The sequence below is a fragment of the Rutilus rutilus genome (genome assembly GCF_951802725.1).
Source record: "Rutilus rutilus genome assembly, chromosome: 12".
Classification (NCBI taxonomy): Eukaryota; Metazoa; Chordata; class Actinopteri; order Cypriniformes; family Leuciscidae; genus Rutilus; species Rutilus rutilus.
Window position 1 is genome coordinate 40,127,591 of NC_140217.1, and position 17,331 is coordinate 40,144,921.

General features: G+C 38.7%; 1 protein-coding gene across 4 annotated transcripts in view; it reads left to right on the forward strand.

Annotated features, from left to right (window-relative positions):
• Positions 1-17,331, forward strand: part of ralgapb (Ral GTPase activating protein non-catalytic subunit beta) — a 50,496-nt gene that overhangs the window by 17,906 nt on the left and 15,259 nt on the right. For 2 of the 4 annotated variants that reach the window (XM_084424934.1, XM_084424935.1), the window contains exons 8-19: positions 734-885; positions 3,086-3,293; positions 6,573-6,774; positions 7,607-7,774; positions 9,339-9,453; positions 9,546-9,693; positions 11,126-11,190; positions 11,332-11,470; positions 13,450-13,583; positions 14,541-14,723; positions 15,836-15,987; positions 16,727-16,914. In XM_084424934.1, the coding sequence (XP_084281060.1) occupies positions 734-885; positions 3,086-3,293; positions 6,573-6,774; positions 7,607-7,774; positions 9,339-9,453; positions 9,546-9,693; positions 11,126-11,190; positions 11,332-11,470; positions 13,450-13,583; positions 14,541-14,723; positions 15,836-15,987; positions 16,727-16,914 (1,854 nt within the window). The remainder of the gene's footprint in view (positions 1-733; positions 886-3,085; positions 3,294-6,572; positions 6,775-7,606; positions 7,775-9,338; positions 9,454-9,545; positions 9,694-11,125; positions 11,191-11,331; positions 11,471-13,449; positions 13,584-14,540; positions 14,724-15,835; positions 15,988-16,726; positions 16,915-17,331) is intronic. The other 2 variants (XM_084424936.1, XM_084424937.1) reach the window with 1 other exon arrangement.

Below are 17,331 nucleotides of genomic sequence, written 5' to 3' on the forward strand. Positions count from 1 at the left end.
ATAATTCACCCAACAATGATAATCATTTACTTCGCCATCATGTCAATTCAAACGCATATGACTGTCTTTCTTGGAGATGTTTAGGAGAATGTTTACACTGCTCTTTTACATACAATGAAAGCACAAAAAAAAATCATCATAGTGGACTACATTTAATTTGTCATCCACTGGCAGTCTTGACTTCTTAGCCAATGGCATTTGACGTCTTTGAAGTGAAAACTTGCCACAACAAACTTAGAACGACATGAGGGCGAGTAAATGATGACAGAATTAAACATTTTGGGTGAATTGTCCCTTTAAAGTTGGTGAATCTTGCACTACTGACCCAATCAGTACTCACCATGAAGCAACATGGATATACATGTTCCTTTTTACACATAAAATAGTTTTATGCAACAAATGTGCTGAAAATATCTATTCTACAGCGTGTATCCGGATTTGCATTATTGTTTTGTCATAGAGCTGAATTGTTTGGCCTTGCTGATGACGTTGAAATGGCCAAATCCAAGAAGCATCAGATGTCATGACATCCAAATAGACTTAAACTTTGCATTTTCTCATATTTTAGGGCTGAAATGGATATGAAATGGACATTGGGCATGTTGGCAGGTGCTTTATGGCTGAATATGTGTCCAGATGTGATCTCTCAAGTGTTCTCTGTCTTCTTTTCTGTGTCATACGGTTTTAATTCTTTGGTTTTCTTGCTTCTCTACTTGTTTCGTTTGTCTCACAGGTATTTCCCGCCCCCGATCAGACAGTGCTCCGCCCACACCTGTCAATAGGCTCAGTATGCCGACACCCCAAATAACAACCAACACCACACCCCCCCACAACCGCAGGCACCGCCCCACCGCTGTTGCGAAGACGACCAGCAAAGCCTCAACGGTATGAGCATCTAATCAGTTGTAGTGACATCATGCAATACGCGTCGTGCCTGTAACCCCTTCAGCCATAGGCGTAATTTGCGGGTGGGACGGGTGGGACATGTCCCCACCACTTTTTGCCAGGGTCGATATTGTCCCCACCACTTTTTAAAACATCTCTCAATGTACCAATTCTACAAATAAATAAAACATCTCCAATTAACTGGCAGATCATTCATTTAGTTCGTTTTTTAAATAAGAGACGATCTAGCGCTGAAATGTGTTTTTTAAATCAAGTGATCAAAGTGCTCGTTGCCGCTGCGATCAGTGGCGCGGATACAGTGTTTTCTCGTGTGGCTCGCGCACACGCCCCACTGTCTTCACTCGGACGCGCGCTTCAATCCATTGCGGATACTCTCTTTTCGTTCTGGTGAAATCACAAAACATAATGCACACAAACGTGTCCCTGCTTGATATACAACCACTGATGAACATAATCGGTTTTGATGAGAAAAAAAAAAACTATACGAGAAAAAAAATAAACTACACAAGTGCGGATTACAACCCAGAACCTCTGCCACGCTTGGCGAAAGTTCTACCACTGGACCATTTAGATATACGTTGTTCAAAGAGGCGGATCTATGTATTTGTTCACACGAAAATTCTCGGCACTGACAACATATATTAGGCTACATCTCATTAAACGACAAATTAAACCCCATGTAGCCTACTATTTAAATCGATTGCTGGACATCGTAATGTTATTGTACATATATCTGATTTAGCATTGTATTAGCAACCCCCACCCCACCTGTCCCACCCACTTTTTAAAACAAAGTTACGCCACTGCCTTCAGCCATGACTTATTCACAATACAGCACTAGCCTCGAGTACCTTATTGCTTTTATAAAACGGTTACCACACTATACAAATATTAAAGCTAAAAAATATGTATCTATGCAACTTTCATGAATTAAAATCACTAAAAGCCTTCCTTCCGCTGGAAAAAATAGTCCCTGACCGTGAACAGCAACAGACGTTACATACATTATTTCACCGTTAGATGGCGGCAAAGAGTGAGTCAGTCAGTAGAGAAGACTTTTATATTGAAAGGACTGAAACTTGTGAGCACGGAGAAGCAAGACGCAGCTGAAAAATGTCTAGCGTGTCACGGGAAAATCACAGCGGACATTCAAACAGATATTTTATTATGAATATAGGACTGACCTGAAGGAAAATGCTCTATCTACTGTGACTGTAGATACACTCGCTTACTCGATCTCTCACAATACTTTACTCTATAAGCTTCAGTGAACAATATCATTGAGAACAAACATGTTTACGTTGCTAAAGCCCTATTCGGACGGGACTAGTGTAACATGGAGAGGAGGGGTAAAGTAATAATTACCAGAGCTTCTCTGTGATTTTAGTCCTGTCCTAATGTGCATCTCAGTGACAATGTCAGTAAAGATTACGGCGACTTTTACCTTCAGTAAAAAGGTCCGGAAAAATGTCCTCCGGTAATACTAATCCCGTGCGAATAGACCCGCTGTAAATATGTACGTAAATATTTCGTAATTTCCTGTTGAAAAGTAGTTTTCCGCACTTTTTCAAGTATGGAGACGCTTGAAAAAGCATTCAGTTGCGTTCTAGTCGCTGGGACGAGTCTGTGGCAAAACTCAAGTGTTTCACACACACCATTCAGATCAGAAAGAAGATCGACAGCACTTGTTAGAGGCACGAAACATCTTTTAACGTTAGATAAGTGCCTTTTACCAACACAATCCAATCTGAAGTTAATTAATACATCATTCGACCGGACATAACTGTTTTATATATATATAAATATAGGTTATATGTGTTTGTGCACGTGATATCAGGAAGCAGCGTAACACACACATGAGGACAGGAGTGACGGCAGTGTGTAAATCAAGTTACTCTCCCACTTCTGCTAGTTTACTGAGATCTCTGATCCCGTGCGAATTGGCCATTAACAGGCGTCCTGTGGTAAAATTATACTCCATCTACCCTGGTAAAGTTAATCCCGTCCAAATAGGGCTTGAGTTAGCAAATTTCTTTGATTTGGCATATAATCAATGAGGAAGTTGTATTGCATTGTGTTTTTTATTATTATATTGTATTGTCTGGTCAACCTAAGTTGTGATTAATGGTGCCATATAAATAAAATTGACATTGACATTAGTTTACTCTTCACTCCACAGACTGGCCAGACCAAAGCGTCGCACCAGCCGTCTTCCACATCCCCTCTCTCCAGCCCAAACCAGACGAGCTCCGAGCCCCGACCGCTCCCGGCGCCGACCCGGCCCAAGGTCAACAGCGTGCTGAACCTGTTTGGCCAGTGGCTGTTTGACGCTGCGCTGGTTCACTGTAAACTCCACTCCGGCCTGAGCAGAGACAGCAGCATGACCGGTATGACTGTAATACCCCTTATAATCAATCCTGCGGTCACCCGTTTTCCTTTCTTTTCATTTCTCTACTTATTTTACCTGTTGAGGGTGTCTTTATTTCTTTTTCTTTTTACAAAATATTCCTACCTGCAAGATTGTACCACATTCAGGGTTGGTGTTACACTAGCGTAGATTCTGTGAATATTGAGATGTTCTGGATTTTATGATTGCTTGTAAGTGAACATCTTATAAAAAGATGTAATTCGCCAGCCATACACGCATAGAGACCTAAAATTGTATTTAAAATGCAATTAAATGACAGCAAATTGTATTTCTGTAGCTCAAGCTCAAACAGTATATCATGACACTAGCAAAAACTAGCCAAGGTCAAAGGTTCGATTCCTAGGGATGCATGAACTGATAAAAATGTGTTCCTTGATGCTATGTAAGGGTGTGTTCACACTTGCTTCAATTAAAATGAATTCTGGTGCGTTTGCTCTGTTAGTGCGGTTCATTTGAATAAGTGCCATCCGAACCGAAACAAGATGTCCGCTTCCAAACGAACCCTGGTGCGGTTCAACTGAAATATGAGCGCAACATGGACCAAAGACAGGTGATGTAGTGTCGCCCATTACAGTTCAGTACAGGCATCAGAACCACGTGTTCTTGCAGCAGATCTTACACACAGCATTGTTTTGGATGTTTGATAAGTTGTGTCCAAAAAAATATACGTCATAAAAGCCGGTTTTGTATCTTTAGGTGTTAAAAATGACCGAACGTTAAGCCCAATCAGGACTAAATATATCACTTAAATGTTAAAAAGAACCGAACTACAAGTGTGAACACGCCCTAAGTCAGTTTGGATTAAAGCGTCTTCCAAATGCACACATGGAAATGGAAAAACATGCATTGATGAATTTTGAAACTGATGACAAACGCTTCTGTTAATTGGACAAATGACAAATATTAGCCGATTAATTGACTCCATTGAAATTGGTTTAATGCTATGTTTACATGTATGTTAAGTTAAAGTAGATTTAGCTATTGCACTCATGTCAACTGAAAAGTTCTATTGTATGAATAAATTACCACCAAATAGGCATTTAATCTGATGAGAATGTGGGATTAATCCAGTGTTTTATGTAGTGAATTGATTGAAGTCACATTGATAGCGTTGCGTACATCTTTTCTTTTCTTGCATTTGTTTTTGTTCAGTTTTAATTTGTGCATGATTGGTTAAATTTTTCTAATGGTCTCCCTGTGTCTGTAAAACCACAAAAACAGAAACAATAGTTTACTGAACTCTACTATTACTGCTGTTCTTTGATTTGTTTCCATTTTTATCTCTGTTATCTTGCAGCAACATTTTTCCAAATTCTTCTTTCTTATAAATCTTGTAAGTAGGAACACAAGCTTTACCAGTTGCAGTTATTTGGTTCATTTCAGTTTGTTTACTTCAATCTTTTTCTTTCGTTACACTGTCACTCGTTCATTGTTGCAGTACTTGTTTTCTTGGGGCAAGAGACTTTGCGCATAAACTGCTTGAGTTAAAGGTCCGGGAGTGTTTTGACTGCTGCCCAAATCCCATTGGCTCAACTGCAACAAATATTCAGGATCCTAAGGTGGGACGTTGGCCGATGTTTTACGAGCGTCACGCGTCCGCCGAGACCCGAGAATGTTTGTTGCGCTTGATCCTTCTCCTTGATTCAACTTACCCCCGCCATCATTAAAACTAGTTCCTACCCATATCATCTCCTGAAGGACCTCTACTAACTGATCTTCTCCAAAGAAACACACCAACCAATGTTATTTTGGGTTTTTGCCCAGCATTTATTTGACAGCTTTTTGTTTTACGTTAGCGTTTGATTCATTTCTTTCAGTTTTCATTTGTTCCTTTTATGTTATGTATGGATATTTATGCATGTCGTGGTTGTTGGTGCAATTTGTTTCAGCCATATTGTGCCTTAATGTCTTAATTTAGGATGCTGGACTATAAAAATTGGCCTTTTAATCAACGTTTGTCTGACATGAAATCCAACTGACATGCTCTGATAACAGGGATACTGACCAGGAGATGTAGAAGAGCGTGTTCTGTTCTGTCTCGAGTCCCGATTGCACATTATGGCACTACACTAATGAGATTTTGTGTGATCTGAACAAGACCGGGTCCTCCAAATAGATACAAACGTGCCGGTGTTGCAAAAGTCCCATTAGATTAGCACTCGCTTCCTACTGCAAATGAAATTATGCCTGTCAAACAAATGTAATAAACTCTTGTGGAAGGATAAATCTTTTATAATTTGAATATTTATAGCTACAAATGATGATTAATATGTAGTATTACACATTTACCCCTTTCACTCAGTATTTTAATATAGACATTACCTGTCAGAAGTTTGGAATAATTATGATTTTCTTTTTATGTTTCCTGAGCAGCAAAATCATCATATTAGAATGATTTCTGAAGGATCATGTGACACTGAAGTAATGATGCTGAAAATTCAGCTTTGATCACAAGGAAAAATGACATTTTACTATAAATTCATATTTTTTGTATTAATATATATTTGTATAGTTTAATATGACTGTTTTTGCTGTTCTGGTAATCAATTTTCTTTCAAAAACATTAAAAGAAAAACTTAATTCCAAAGGTTTCATTCCAAAACTCTCCATTTTAATAATTATTAGAACGTTTATAATGTTGACAGTGTCATTTGCATTTTGAAGTTGCAAAATACATCATGCAATTTGTCTTATAATTGGCAGTGCATCAAAAGATCAAGTTAGAATAGTTGAAATTGTTTACATTGCAGCTCTTGAAGTGTGTGCAGTGATGTAGTTTGATGCTTTGCTCCTTATAAAGTTCAATGCATTGAACGTTGACACCTTAAGGTGAATGTTTGTTTGTAAAATTATGATGTTAATGTTTAAAATCGTTAAATATTCATGCCCTGTAGTCGTATTTAGCAGATTAGAGCAAATTAGAGTCGCCGCTTTTTTATTTTTCTACCTGTAAAATCTCTTTGTCGGTAATCCCTGTCATGGCCTCCTGCAATACGCATGTGAAGAGTGTCACTTAGTGTTTGCGTTTGTGTCTCTCTCTCTCTCTCTCTCTCTCTCTCTCTCTCTCTCTCTCCTCTCTCTCTCTCCTCTCTCTCTCTCTCTCTCTCTCTCTCTCTCCTCTCTCTCTCTCTCTCTCTCTCTCGCTCCCTCTCTCTCTCTCTCTCTCTCTCTCTCTCTCTCTCTCTCTCTCTCTCTCTCTCTCTCTCTCTCTCTCTCTCTCTCTCTCTCTCTCTCTCAGCCCTGGCGACTCAAGCTGGAGTTGAGCTGAGACGTAAAGGGTCTCAGATGTCCACGGACACCATGGTCTCCAACCCCATGTTTGACGCCAACGAGTTTCCTGATAATTACGAGTCTGGTCGAGCCGAAGCGTGCGGGACGCTGTGCAGGATCTTCTGCAGTAAGAAGACTGGAGAGGAGATACTTCCAGTGTACCTGTCCAGGTAATCACTAGTTGTTCTCAATGAATCACCTCTTCAATGTTGCTCCAAATTTTGTTTTTGAGTCTCTTATATAATAGGTTTACATGCATCCAAGGTCATAAAACACTTTAATTTGATCATAATATACATTTCAGCAGCAGCTCTTTTCTCACAGTGTCTGAAACGGTTAGTTTGAAGATTCAGTCTCTCTAAACTCCGCCTTTCTGAGAGCTGTTCTGCTCTGATTGGTCAGACAGCCCAGTCTGTTGTGATTGGTTGAATTAGCATATCTGAACTTCAGCACTTGATGCACAGTAATTCAAACAGTGACGATGCTGTTGTTTTTACCATTTTAATCTCATCAAAGTGTATTTGCTTTGTCAGCAGAAAACAGCGTCTTCTCGACATTAACAACACGAACCAAACTCTTCCAGTCTCAGATACAACTACAATAATAATAATGTTTAATTTATATAGCGCCTTTTCCAAGCTCAAGGACGCTTCACAATAACAGTAAAGAATGAACAATCAGTTCATACATAATAAATGGACAATAGACATTTGCCCAGTCCAAGAAATGAGCGATTGCAGTTGCATATTGCATACCAATCGAATACAAACAGAAACAAAAAACAAAAAAAAACATCACTACAGTGTTTGAGGGCGGGGCAAAGTAGACATTGTTTGCAGGAAGCCAATGAAAGCAATAGGCTGGCATTATGCAAATTAGTTACAAACCAACGTAAGCTCGAGCAGGAAGTAAGACTGGAATTACTGACGACTCGTTTCAGGCAGTTCAGATTCGCTTCCTTTTAAAAATTAACTTTTGTTCTGTATCTGATGGTTCTGTCAGGTTCTACATGGTCCTGATCCAGGGTCTTCAGATATCAGACTTCATTTGTAGGCCCGTTCTAGCCAGCATCATCCTGAACTCTTCGGCTCTGTTCTGCTCCGATCTCAAAGGGATCAATGTTGTGGTTCCATACTTCATATCTGCACTGGAGACCATCTTACCTGATCGGTGAGCAATGCTTTCTGATGTCTGGACACAAAACTTGTCTACATTCTTGGGGTGAAAATATTCTAATATCTTCTGGGATTTTGTACATAATGATAATTAGACCGTATTTTGCTGACTGTGTTTTTGTGCTGGTACCTGTGGCTGTTGTGCACATCTGACTACCAAAGCTTTTCATATTCTGTGCGTTGTTTGGTTTACAGCAGTGTCAGAAATTAACTTTAATTAAGGGGGATATTTGCCAGCTAAAATTGGTTTCAGGGGGCATTTCTTTCTAACATTATGAGATGCATGCCTCCTATTTTACGTCAAATTCTGACATTAAATCTATAAATTCATTTGGAATAATAATTCACTATAGGCTGTTACCAATCCATTTAAATGAGTGTCAAAGAAGTGGCACAGAAGCTGCATCTAAAGCAGCAGTTAGATGTATTTGCACTACAATTACATCTAAATGAATGAATAATGCTATGAGATTAATGTTTTTTTGAATATAGCAATATGAAAAAACTAGTTTAGTTGGTGAAATAGCCCAAAAACAGACAGTATTGTTTCTAAAATGTAGCTCACAATATTAACTTTGTTTATTAAACTGTTTTCTAAAATCGATATTGCAAGCTGATATTCAGGAAAAAAGCACTTGCTTAAAGGATCACGCCGACTTCTTGGGACTTTCCCCCAGAGTTAGATAAGTCCATACCCTTCTCATCTCCGTGCGTGCCATAACTCTGTCTGACGCACCCACCGCTAGCCTAGCTTAGCACAAAGACTGGAGGTAAATGGCTCCAGCTAGCATACTGCTCCCAATAAGTGACAAAATAACGCCAGCATTTTCCTATTTACATGTTGTGATTTGTAGAGTCACAGCGTGTACAAATAACAAGGTCACATGAGATACAGCCATCTTCTAACCGTATACATACTGGGAACTATATTCTCAGAAGGCGAAGCACTGCTACTTGGGTGGAGTAATTTGCTCGCAGTGCCTGAGAAGCCCTGTGGTGAGGAGCAGAGAGTTCGCTCAGAGTTGGAGTAAATCACTCCGCATAAGTAGCAGTGCTTCGCAATCATAGTTTCGTTTGCGCTCTGGAGACGCGTTCGGTCTTTCCACTATCAAATTCCGTCATGTAAACAGCGAACCCGCCATAGCGCGAGCGCAACTGGCTTTTAAAGGGAATGGGAGATGAGACTCTGATTGGTTTAACGTATGTAAATCCCAAAACACACCCCTTACTCATGAGAATAGGGACAACCATTTTAGACCATGCACCGGGAGCGCCGACCATTTGTCCCATCGTTAAACTAGCAAAAGTGGATTCGGACACGCCCTAATTGAACTTGCGCTGTGTGCTTTAGACCATGCGCTTAGATCGTTAAAATAGGGCCCTAGGTGTATTTTAGTGTCTTTTTTTGCAATGTGAGTGACATACTCTGTAACACCACCTTCCACGTTGTTAAAACAACAGCTATGATATTATCGTAGATGATGCCTATCCCGCAAACCTACTACTGAACATGCTCGATCGTTAATGCATTTATTTCTCTGTTAATTTTGCTCCGTCAGAGAGTTGTCCAAGTTTAAGTCATACGTGAACCCTACTGAGCTGAGAAGAGCTTCCATCCATATCTTGCTGTCCATGCTTCCTCTTCCTCACCACTTTGGCAACGTCAAATCGGAGGTAAAAAGGAGTTTATCATCTAGTAATCTTGGGATCTCTGTAACTTAATTTTCGGAGAAAAAAAATCTGTGGTTTTCTAATTACATTTGCAGATTCTGTTGGAAGGGAAATTCAGCAATGATGAAAACTCACTCCATGAGAAGGCGGTCACCTTCCTCTCCCTGAAGCTGCGATTGGTCAATATTTTGATCGGCGCCTTGCAAACAGAGACAGACTCGATCAATACACAGATGATACTGGGTACGCCTGTTCAATATGTCCATTTACTGTTTTGTCAAGTGAAATGTTATAAAACCAACTATATATACATGTATACTATTTTATATTATTATATTAAAATAACTATATTATTATTATTATTATTATTAAATTATGTTATAAAAGCAATAAGCAATAAAAGCAATAAGGAAGTATGTAGTGATTACAGAAGAAAAAAAAATAGTGCAAGTCCTGTAAGTGTAAACCGTAAAAGTTTCATTTCCAAAAATATATCTTTTTTTTATTTATATTATTTATTATCTCAGGATAAAGTGAACAGCAAATGTGCAATATTCCTATATGGAGGTAATTGTTTTTATTGTGTGTGTTTGTTGTAGGTTTATACTGTTCTTTTTTTTACTGTACCTTCTCAATGTCTATTTATTGTGTGTCGTTTTTGTTAGTTCTTTTATGTTGACTTTTTAATGTAGAGCTTTGCTACACAAATTCCTATGTTCTTCTACTAGTACAGGTACAAACGGCGAATAAAACTTCAATCAATTCATTCAATCAATCAAATCAAATTGAAAAATCTAAATTACGCAAACTGGCAGTGGAAAGTCTGTTCTAAAACTTCATCTTCCCTTAAAATGCAATTGATCTCAAGTATCTAAAAAAGTGATGGTTAAAGGAATATGAAGGAAAAGTTTTCAGTCAGAAGAATTACACCGTGTCCTAACCTGACGCGATGCGATAAGATTCCAGCGACAAATAATGTGTCTGTCCACACTAGACGCGACTGCGAGATGCGTTAAAATAAATCAAAACCCACAGCCAATCAGAATCACAACAGCATGTGGGCGGAGTCAACCAATCAGAACAGCCTGTGGGCGGAGTCAGCCAATCAGAACAGCGTGTGGGCGGAGTCTCGCAGCACCAAAGAGTAATCTTGACGGCACTCGCAAGAAAATGGATAAGTCGCTACATAATCAAATTGACAAATATTACACCATTTAAACATTATTTAAAATTCATAGGCTACTCAGTTACTAAAACAATCTTTGTCAAAGAATACACTTTGTTTGGTCACAGTTTGAACGTTCTTGTTTTCATTTGTTAAATTTCAAGATCTGAGGTGAATTATCCATTGTTGCTTTTACAGCTACAAAGCTGAGGCACTAAATCATATTCAAAGTCACATTACACGCTTTTAACATTAAATAAAGCACATAAACAGTGCCTGAGATCATCATCGCCACACTTTGTGTTTGTTGTACCGGCAAGACGTCGCCGAAAAATAGAAACCGTTTCTAAAACAGAATCGTTGCGTGTCGCCGTCGCGGCTGGTTAGGACAAACTCTCTGATTAACATGGAAAAGATGCCTTTTATCGCGTGTAGTGAGGACACAGTGTTATTTTTTGCTTTTGTCCCTGTGAGTGTCAATAATAACTTCATATGTGTGTCGTTTTACAGCGGCGATGCTGAACATCGTCCAGGATTCGGCTCTGTTGGAGTCTGTCGGTGCCCAAGCTGAAGTGGTACGAGTTATACTTTCTGCTTTATTTATAGAGCTTGAACTGGATTTGAAGTGTCTGCGAGATGACATGTGATAAAGAACATGTACAATTCCCCAATTATAAATGGCATTGATGAAGTGCTGGTGGGAATGTGTTTTGTAGGGCAGTGTGGATGGAAGCCATTCTCTGGCGAAGAGCCACAGTCGCAATAACAGTGGCATCAGCAACGCTAGCGCTGGCAGCTCCGAAGCCACGACTCCTGACAGCGATCGACCCGCTCAAGCCCTGCTGAGGGACTACGGTAAGAGACACACTAATGCAGAACCAACCACTGCATCTCAGGCATTTGAGCTTCGACTGTTTGACTTTGACCAATTTCTTTCGTTCTTCTTATGCATTTAGCAAGTTTAGATGACAGGTTTCACTTAAAATTATTATTATTACGATTATTCCCTTGAAATTGCGATTATTAATTACGATTATCACATTTTACATTGAATGATGTTTTTAATAGCTTTATACCATAGTTTTAAGAGACTGCATGCCATATTGTATCAAAATAGACAAGCTGAAAACACTCTTCCTGATAAACCTTTATTGCTTTTCTATAGCAATAAGCCTCAAATGTCAAAAATTAATTTTTTATTTGTATTTAAAGCCAAAGTAAAATTATGTTATAATGTTATTCTAAAACTAAAATGAAAACAATGGTTTTTGTTATTGCGCCTTTGAAGGATTACATAATTGTGGCATCCGTAATTGTAATCGCGATTACAAATGCCATTAATTGTGCAGCCCTAGGTTTCACACATTGAGTTATTCCAGTAATGCCAGGATTAATCCGTAGAAATCCCAGAATGACTCGCATATCCTATCAATAATCCCGTTTATTATATCCACACTCACATTTACCACAGCAACCAGAGTGTGGGTTAGTTTATTTTATTTGTGCCATCACATAACATGATTTCTTTAGATTTTCTGTGGATTTTGGGGAACATTCAAGCCTAACCGCCAGTTTAACACACTACTAACTAACTCAACCAGGCCCCGCCCCTTTATTCTGCGTATGAATTATATAAATGAGGAACATTGTGACGTGTTCGTACCCGGACGAAACTCAAGACTACAATGGAGGCGTTTCAGGGAGTTCAGAAACACGAGCTGCGTTTCCATTACCCTTCAAATTGCGCAAATTGAAATTGCGAATTGAAAATACGCCCAATGGAAACGCGTCAATTTCGCAAAAATGCCCATTTATCGCAAAAAAGTTTTTCCGCTCGCATGAGGAGGTTTTTCAGGCAATTCGATAAATAAATAAATAAATATATTAAAAATATATATATTTCGCAAAACTGCAATGGAAACGCATTTTTTTGCGCATTTACAGTCACCTGACATAGATGAGGCGGTGTGTTTGGACAGAATACGAGACAGAGTTCTTTATTAAATTCATAAAAGACAAAAGAATTACAGGAATAATGGATTCAAAACCTCAAATAAATGCCACAATCAAGACCTGGAAGCAGAAATGAGGGAGAAACACCCAGAAACTCCTCATATGTGCCGCTCACAAGTATTATAAGGGTTGTTCCTCACCATTAATGCTTGTAAAACACACACACATCTCCTTCCATTAATAATAATGGCCAGTGCAGTGGCTGGGATATAGTACATAAACCTACCAACGTCCCTTACCATGGTTTGTGGAATGATTTTACTTATCGCGAGAGGAAAAATGAAGTTTTAGTCGCATAACATCAGTTAATTAAAAGTTTTGCGCAATTTTGTGCCTTCTGACACTGATATAGAGAATAACTCCCTCAGAGGGACTTTGTGCTCAAACAGCAACATTACACACTAAAGAAAGATAAACATGGATATAAGCAGGATTGGTCCTCTTTAAAGCAAGTAATGCATCTCTGCATGTTTGTAGAAGTTGCATGGTGTCCGTCAAACACGTTGATGGTGCATTTTAAAATGCAACAGATACTTCTTTAAACCCAAAGCTGTTGATCTGTCGAACATCTTTAACCAGTTTTGTTTTGTATAATGAATGCTTTTTATTATTTTCAAAGCATGACGTCAAATGACGCCTAACGCGGCTTATGAGTTGGCTGGACTAGATGATCATCATTGTCTGTAACTTGTTCCCGTGCTCGTCTGTGTTCATGTGTATGGTTCATCGTTGCCGTCACATGTCTCAGTGCCTGGCTTGCGTTTTGTGCACGTGTGTGTTACTAACCCGCTGTCTGTGGCGTGCTGTGTGTTATATCCCAGCTCTCCACACAGACACGGCGGCCGGGCTGCTGATCCGAAGCATTCACTTGCTCACGCAGAGACTCAACTCCCAGTGGAGACTCGACATGAGCATCTCACTGGCCGCCCTCGAGCTGCTGGCCGGCCTCGCCAAGGTACGCTGACAGATTCAGCTCTACAATTATATCTATCACTTATTTTGTACAATTTGTTACATAGTAGAAATGGGCTTTTTTGTATTAGGATTATTGTTTGTAAAGTAGGAGATTGATTTTTGGGCTGAATAGGATTGCATATAATTTCATTGTACATTGTTCATAAAGATTCTGATACAGTAAATGGTTGTAACTAGTGGGTCTTTTTATATATATACACTACCAGTCAGTTTGGAATAATTATGATTTTTAATGTTATCTTATCCTCACCAAGGCTGCATTTATTTGATCAAAAATACAGTAAAAATTGTGACATTTTATTACAATCTAAAAAAGCTGTTTTCTATGTGAATATATATATATATATATAGTAAAATATAATTTATTCCTGTGATCAAAGCTGAATTTTCAGCATCATTACTCCAGTCTTCAGTGTCACATGATCCTTCAGAAATCATTCTAATATGATGATTTGATGATCAAGAAACATATCTTCATATTTCTGTGGAAACCGTGATACACTATCATTCAGAAGTTTAAAAAAATTATCTAAATTAATACTTTTATTCAGCAAGGATGTATTAAATTGGTTAAAAGTGACATTTATAATGTTATAAAACATTTCTACTTCAGATAAATGCAGTTCTTTAGAACTTTCTGTTCAAAGATTCTTGAAAAACTAAATGTATCACGGTTTTCAACATTGATAATAATCATAGAAAATCATCATATTAGAATGATTTCTGAAGGATCGTGTGACACTGAAGACTGGAGTAATGATGCTGAAAATTCAGCTTTGATCACAGGAATAATTGCAATATTTATTTACAATATTACTGTTTTTAGTGCATTTGTAATCAAATAAATGCAGTCTTGTTGAGCAGAAGAGTGATTATTCCAAACTTTTAAACCGCTCGTGTACAGAATGAGTGAAATGCGTGTTTGTTGTGCGTACAGGTGAAGGTGAGTGTGGACTCGTCTGATCGTAAGCGTGCGGTCAGCTCTGTGTGCAGTTACATCGTGTATCAGTGCAGTCGCCCGGCTCCGCTGCACTCCAGAGACCTGCACTCCATGATCGTCGCCGCCTTCCACTGCCTGTGTGTGTGGCTCACCGAACACCCCGAGATGCTCAACGAGAAGGTACGGCCGGTCAAACCTCAGCTTCAACTGGTTAGAGGTCGTAAATGCTGAAACTGGAGCAAAAACAAAGCAGTCAAACAAGCCACTTCTCCATCTTAAACTTCCTGTTTGTGTCCTAATCTCATCTAGTTCAATGACAAATTTCAATGACAATCAAGAAACAATGTGATGTTTTTACACCTTTTTTTGATTTGGCTTTTAAGCTTTCTAAAGAGAGCGGCAGTCGTTTCACTTCCACTTTGGCTTTAAAGCTTCCTAAAGAGAGCGGCAGTCCTTTCACTTCCACTTCTCGCTTTACTTTTTGACGCCTCTAATTGAAACCTCTTTAAAAAGGTGATAGATTTGATCAGGTTGATTCATTTCCACGAATCACTTCAGCGTTTCAATGATTCAATTACATCATCTTCTAAAATGACTTTTACAGATTTTAAATTTTGACACTAACATATATACTATAAGTATATGTGTATAATAAAAATAAAAAAATGAATGAAAAAAAATATATATATATGTGTGTGTGTGTGTGTGTGTGTGTTAATATTGCTTTTATTATGCTATATACAGAAGCGTTTAAAAGTTTGGGGTCAGTAAGATTTTTTTTTTAATTAACTTTTCTATGTGAGTGTATTTCTGATTATTATCAATATTGAAAACAGCTTCATAGTTCTGTGGAAACTGATGCATTTTATTCTTCAGGATTCTTTGATGAATAGAAAGTTCTAAAGAACAGCATTTATTTGAAATAGAATCTTTTGTGACATTATAAATGTCTTTATTGTCACTTTTGATTCATTTTAAAGGGTCCTTGCTGAGTAAAAGTATTAATTTCTTTAAAAAATTCTTACTGACACCAAACTTTTGAATGGTATCATACTTTTATAGTGGTGCATATAAATAAAAAATAATATTTAAAAAATACTGAAAAGCACGAAAAACAGCAGTATCAGCAACAACGATTCCTTTTATAGAAAAAAAATTAATAATTTTAATACATTATAGAGAAAATGCATAAATATCAAGATGTTAATTAAATTTCATCTTCTTGTTTTTTGGCCATGTGTGTTTTTTAGCTGTGAGATTGAATATGTTTGTGTTGTTTGTGTACTCTGAAGGATTGTCTGATCGAGGTGTTGGAAATTGTCGAGCTTGGCATCTCGGGCAGCAAGTCCAAAACCGGCGAACAAGAAGTGAAGTACAAAGGAGACAAAGAGCACAACCCTGCGTCTATGAGGGTCAAAGACGCCGCGGAGGCCACGCTGTCATGGTGAGCGTCTTTCACACACACATGGATTTCTCTCCTACGATACGCACGCCTGTCTTGGGCTACGTCTACATCAATCCGGATACATTGGAAACCGCGTTTTTGTTTAAAAATGCTCTCCGTCCACACTAGCGTTTTCAGGCGCTAAATTCACCTTTACAGCGCATGCGTAAAACCTCACAGAAGCTCACTGAGATGATACAGGCGCAAAAATAAATAATAAAGTTATCACGCAATTCTTGTGGCAGGATCATTTTATTTAGCACATATCTCAGCATTCACTGATCATCCAGATCGCTCTCACTCACCATTATATGTTTGGTCTGAAACGCGACTGCTCTCATGTTTAGCAAATGTGAGTAAATGCTGTCATCTTTGCCGGACTGTGAGATGAAGAGTGTGTGAAGGAACATATCTTTAGCAACAGTGTGAAAGTGAAAAGCACAATAACAGGCACAATACCGCTATAAACATGAATATCTATTGGTACAATATGAGTCACATGACTAAACTTACGTCATCGTTTTTAAATACCTCAGGTTTGACAGTCGACACTACAACACGAAACCGGCGCTTTCCAATTCATCCACTTTGGAGAGCGTTTTCAAAAAGCGTAGTTTTCATTAATAAAAGCGCCGTCTCATTGTGGACCAAAGGCCAAAGCGGAGAGAAAAAGATGCGGTTTCGAACGAAACCGTATTAGTGTGTACAAGGCCTTGATTTGTGTTGCTGTGTGTTCCAGTATAATGCAGGTGTTGGGAGCGTTCCCGTCTCCCAGCGGCCCCGCCTCTCCCTGCAGTCTCCTGAACGAGGACACGCTGATCAAATATTCCCGACTCACCTCCACGTCTCGCAGTAACTTCAGATACTTCGTCCTGGATAACTCTGTGATTCTCGCCATGCTGGAGCAGCCTCTGGGAAACGAACAGAGTGAGAAAAACACCCTTCATATTCCATTCCTCCAGTACAGTACAGCTCTGATTTCAGTTCACGTTTATTTGTATAGCGCTTTTCACAATACACTTCACTTCAAAGCAGCTTTATAGAAAGTGCATGAGTCCATTTGTGACCCTGGACCACAAAATCAGTCACATGGGTCAATTTTTTGAAATTGAGATGTATACATCATATGAAAGCTGAATAAATAAGCTTTCCATTGATGTGTGGTTTGTTAGGATAGGACAATATGTGGCCGAGATACAACTATTGAACATCTGGAATCTGAGGGTGCAAAAAAAAAATCTTAAAATTGAGAAAATCTCCTTTAAAGTTGTGCATTTATGTTGGCGATTGTGTTGCATTCACTCACTGAAATAAATGTTTTATATATTTACGGTAGGAAATTTA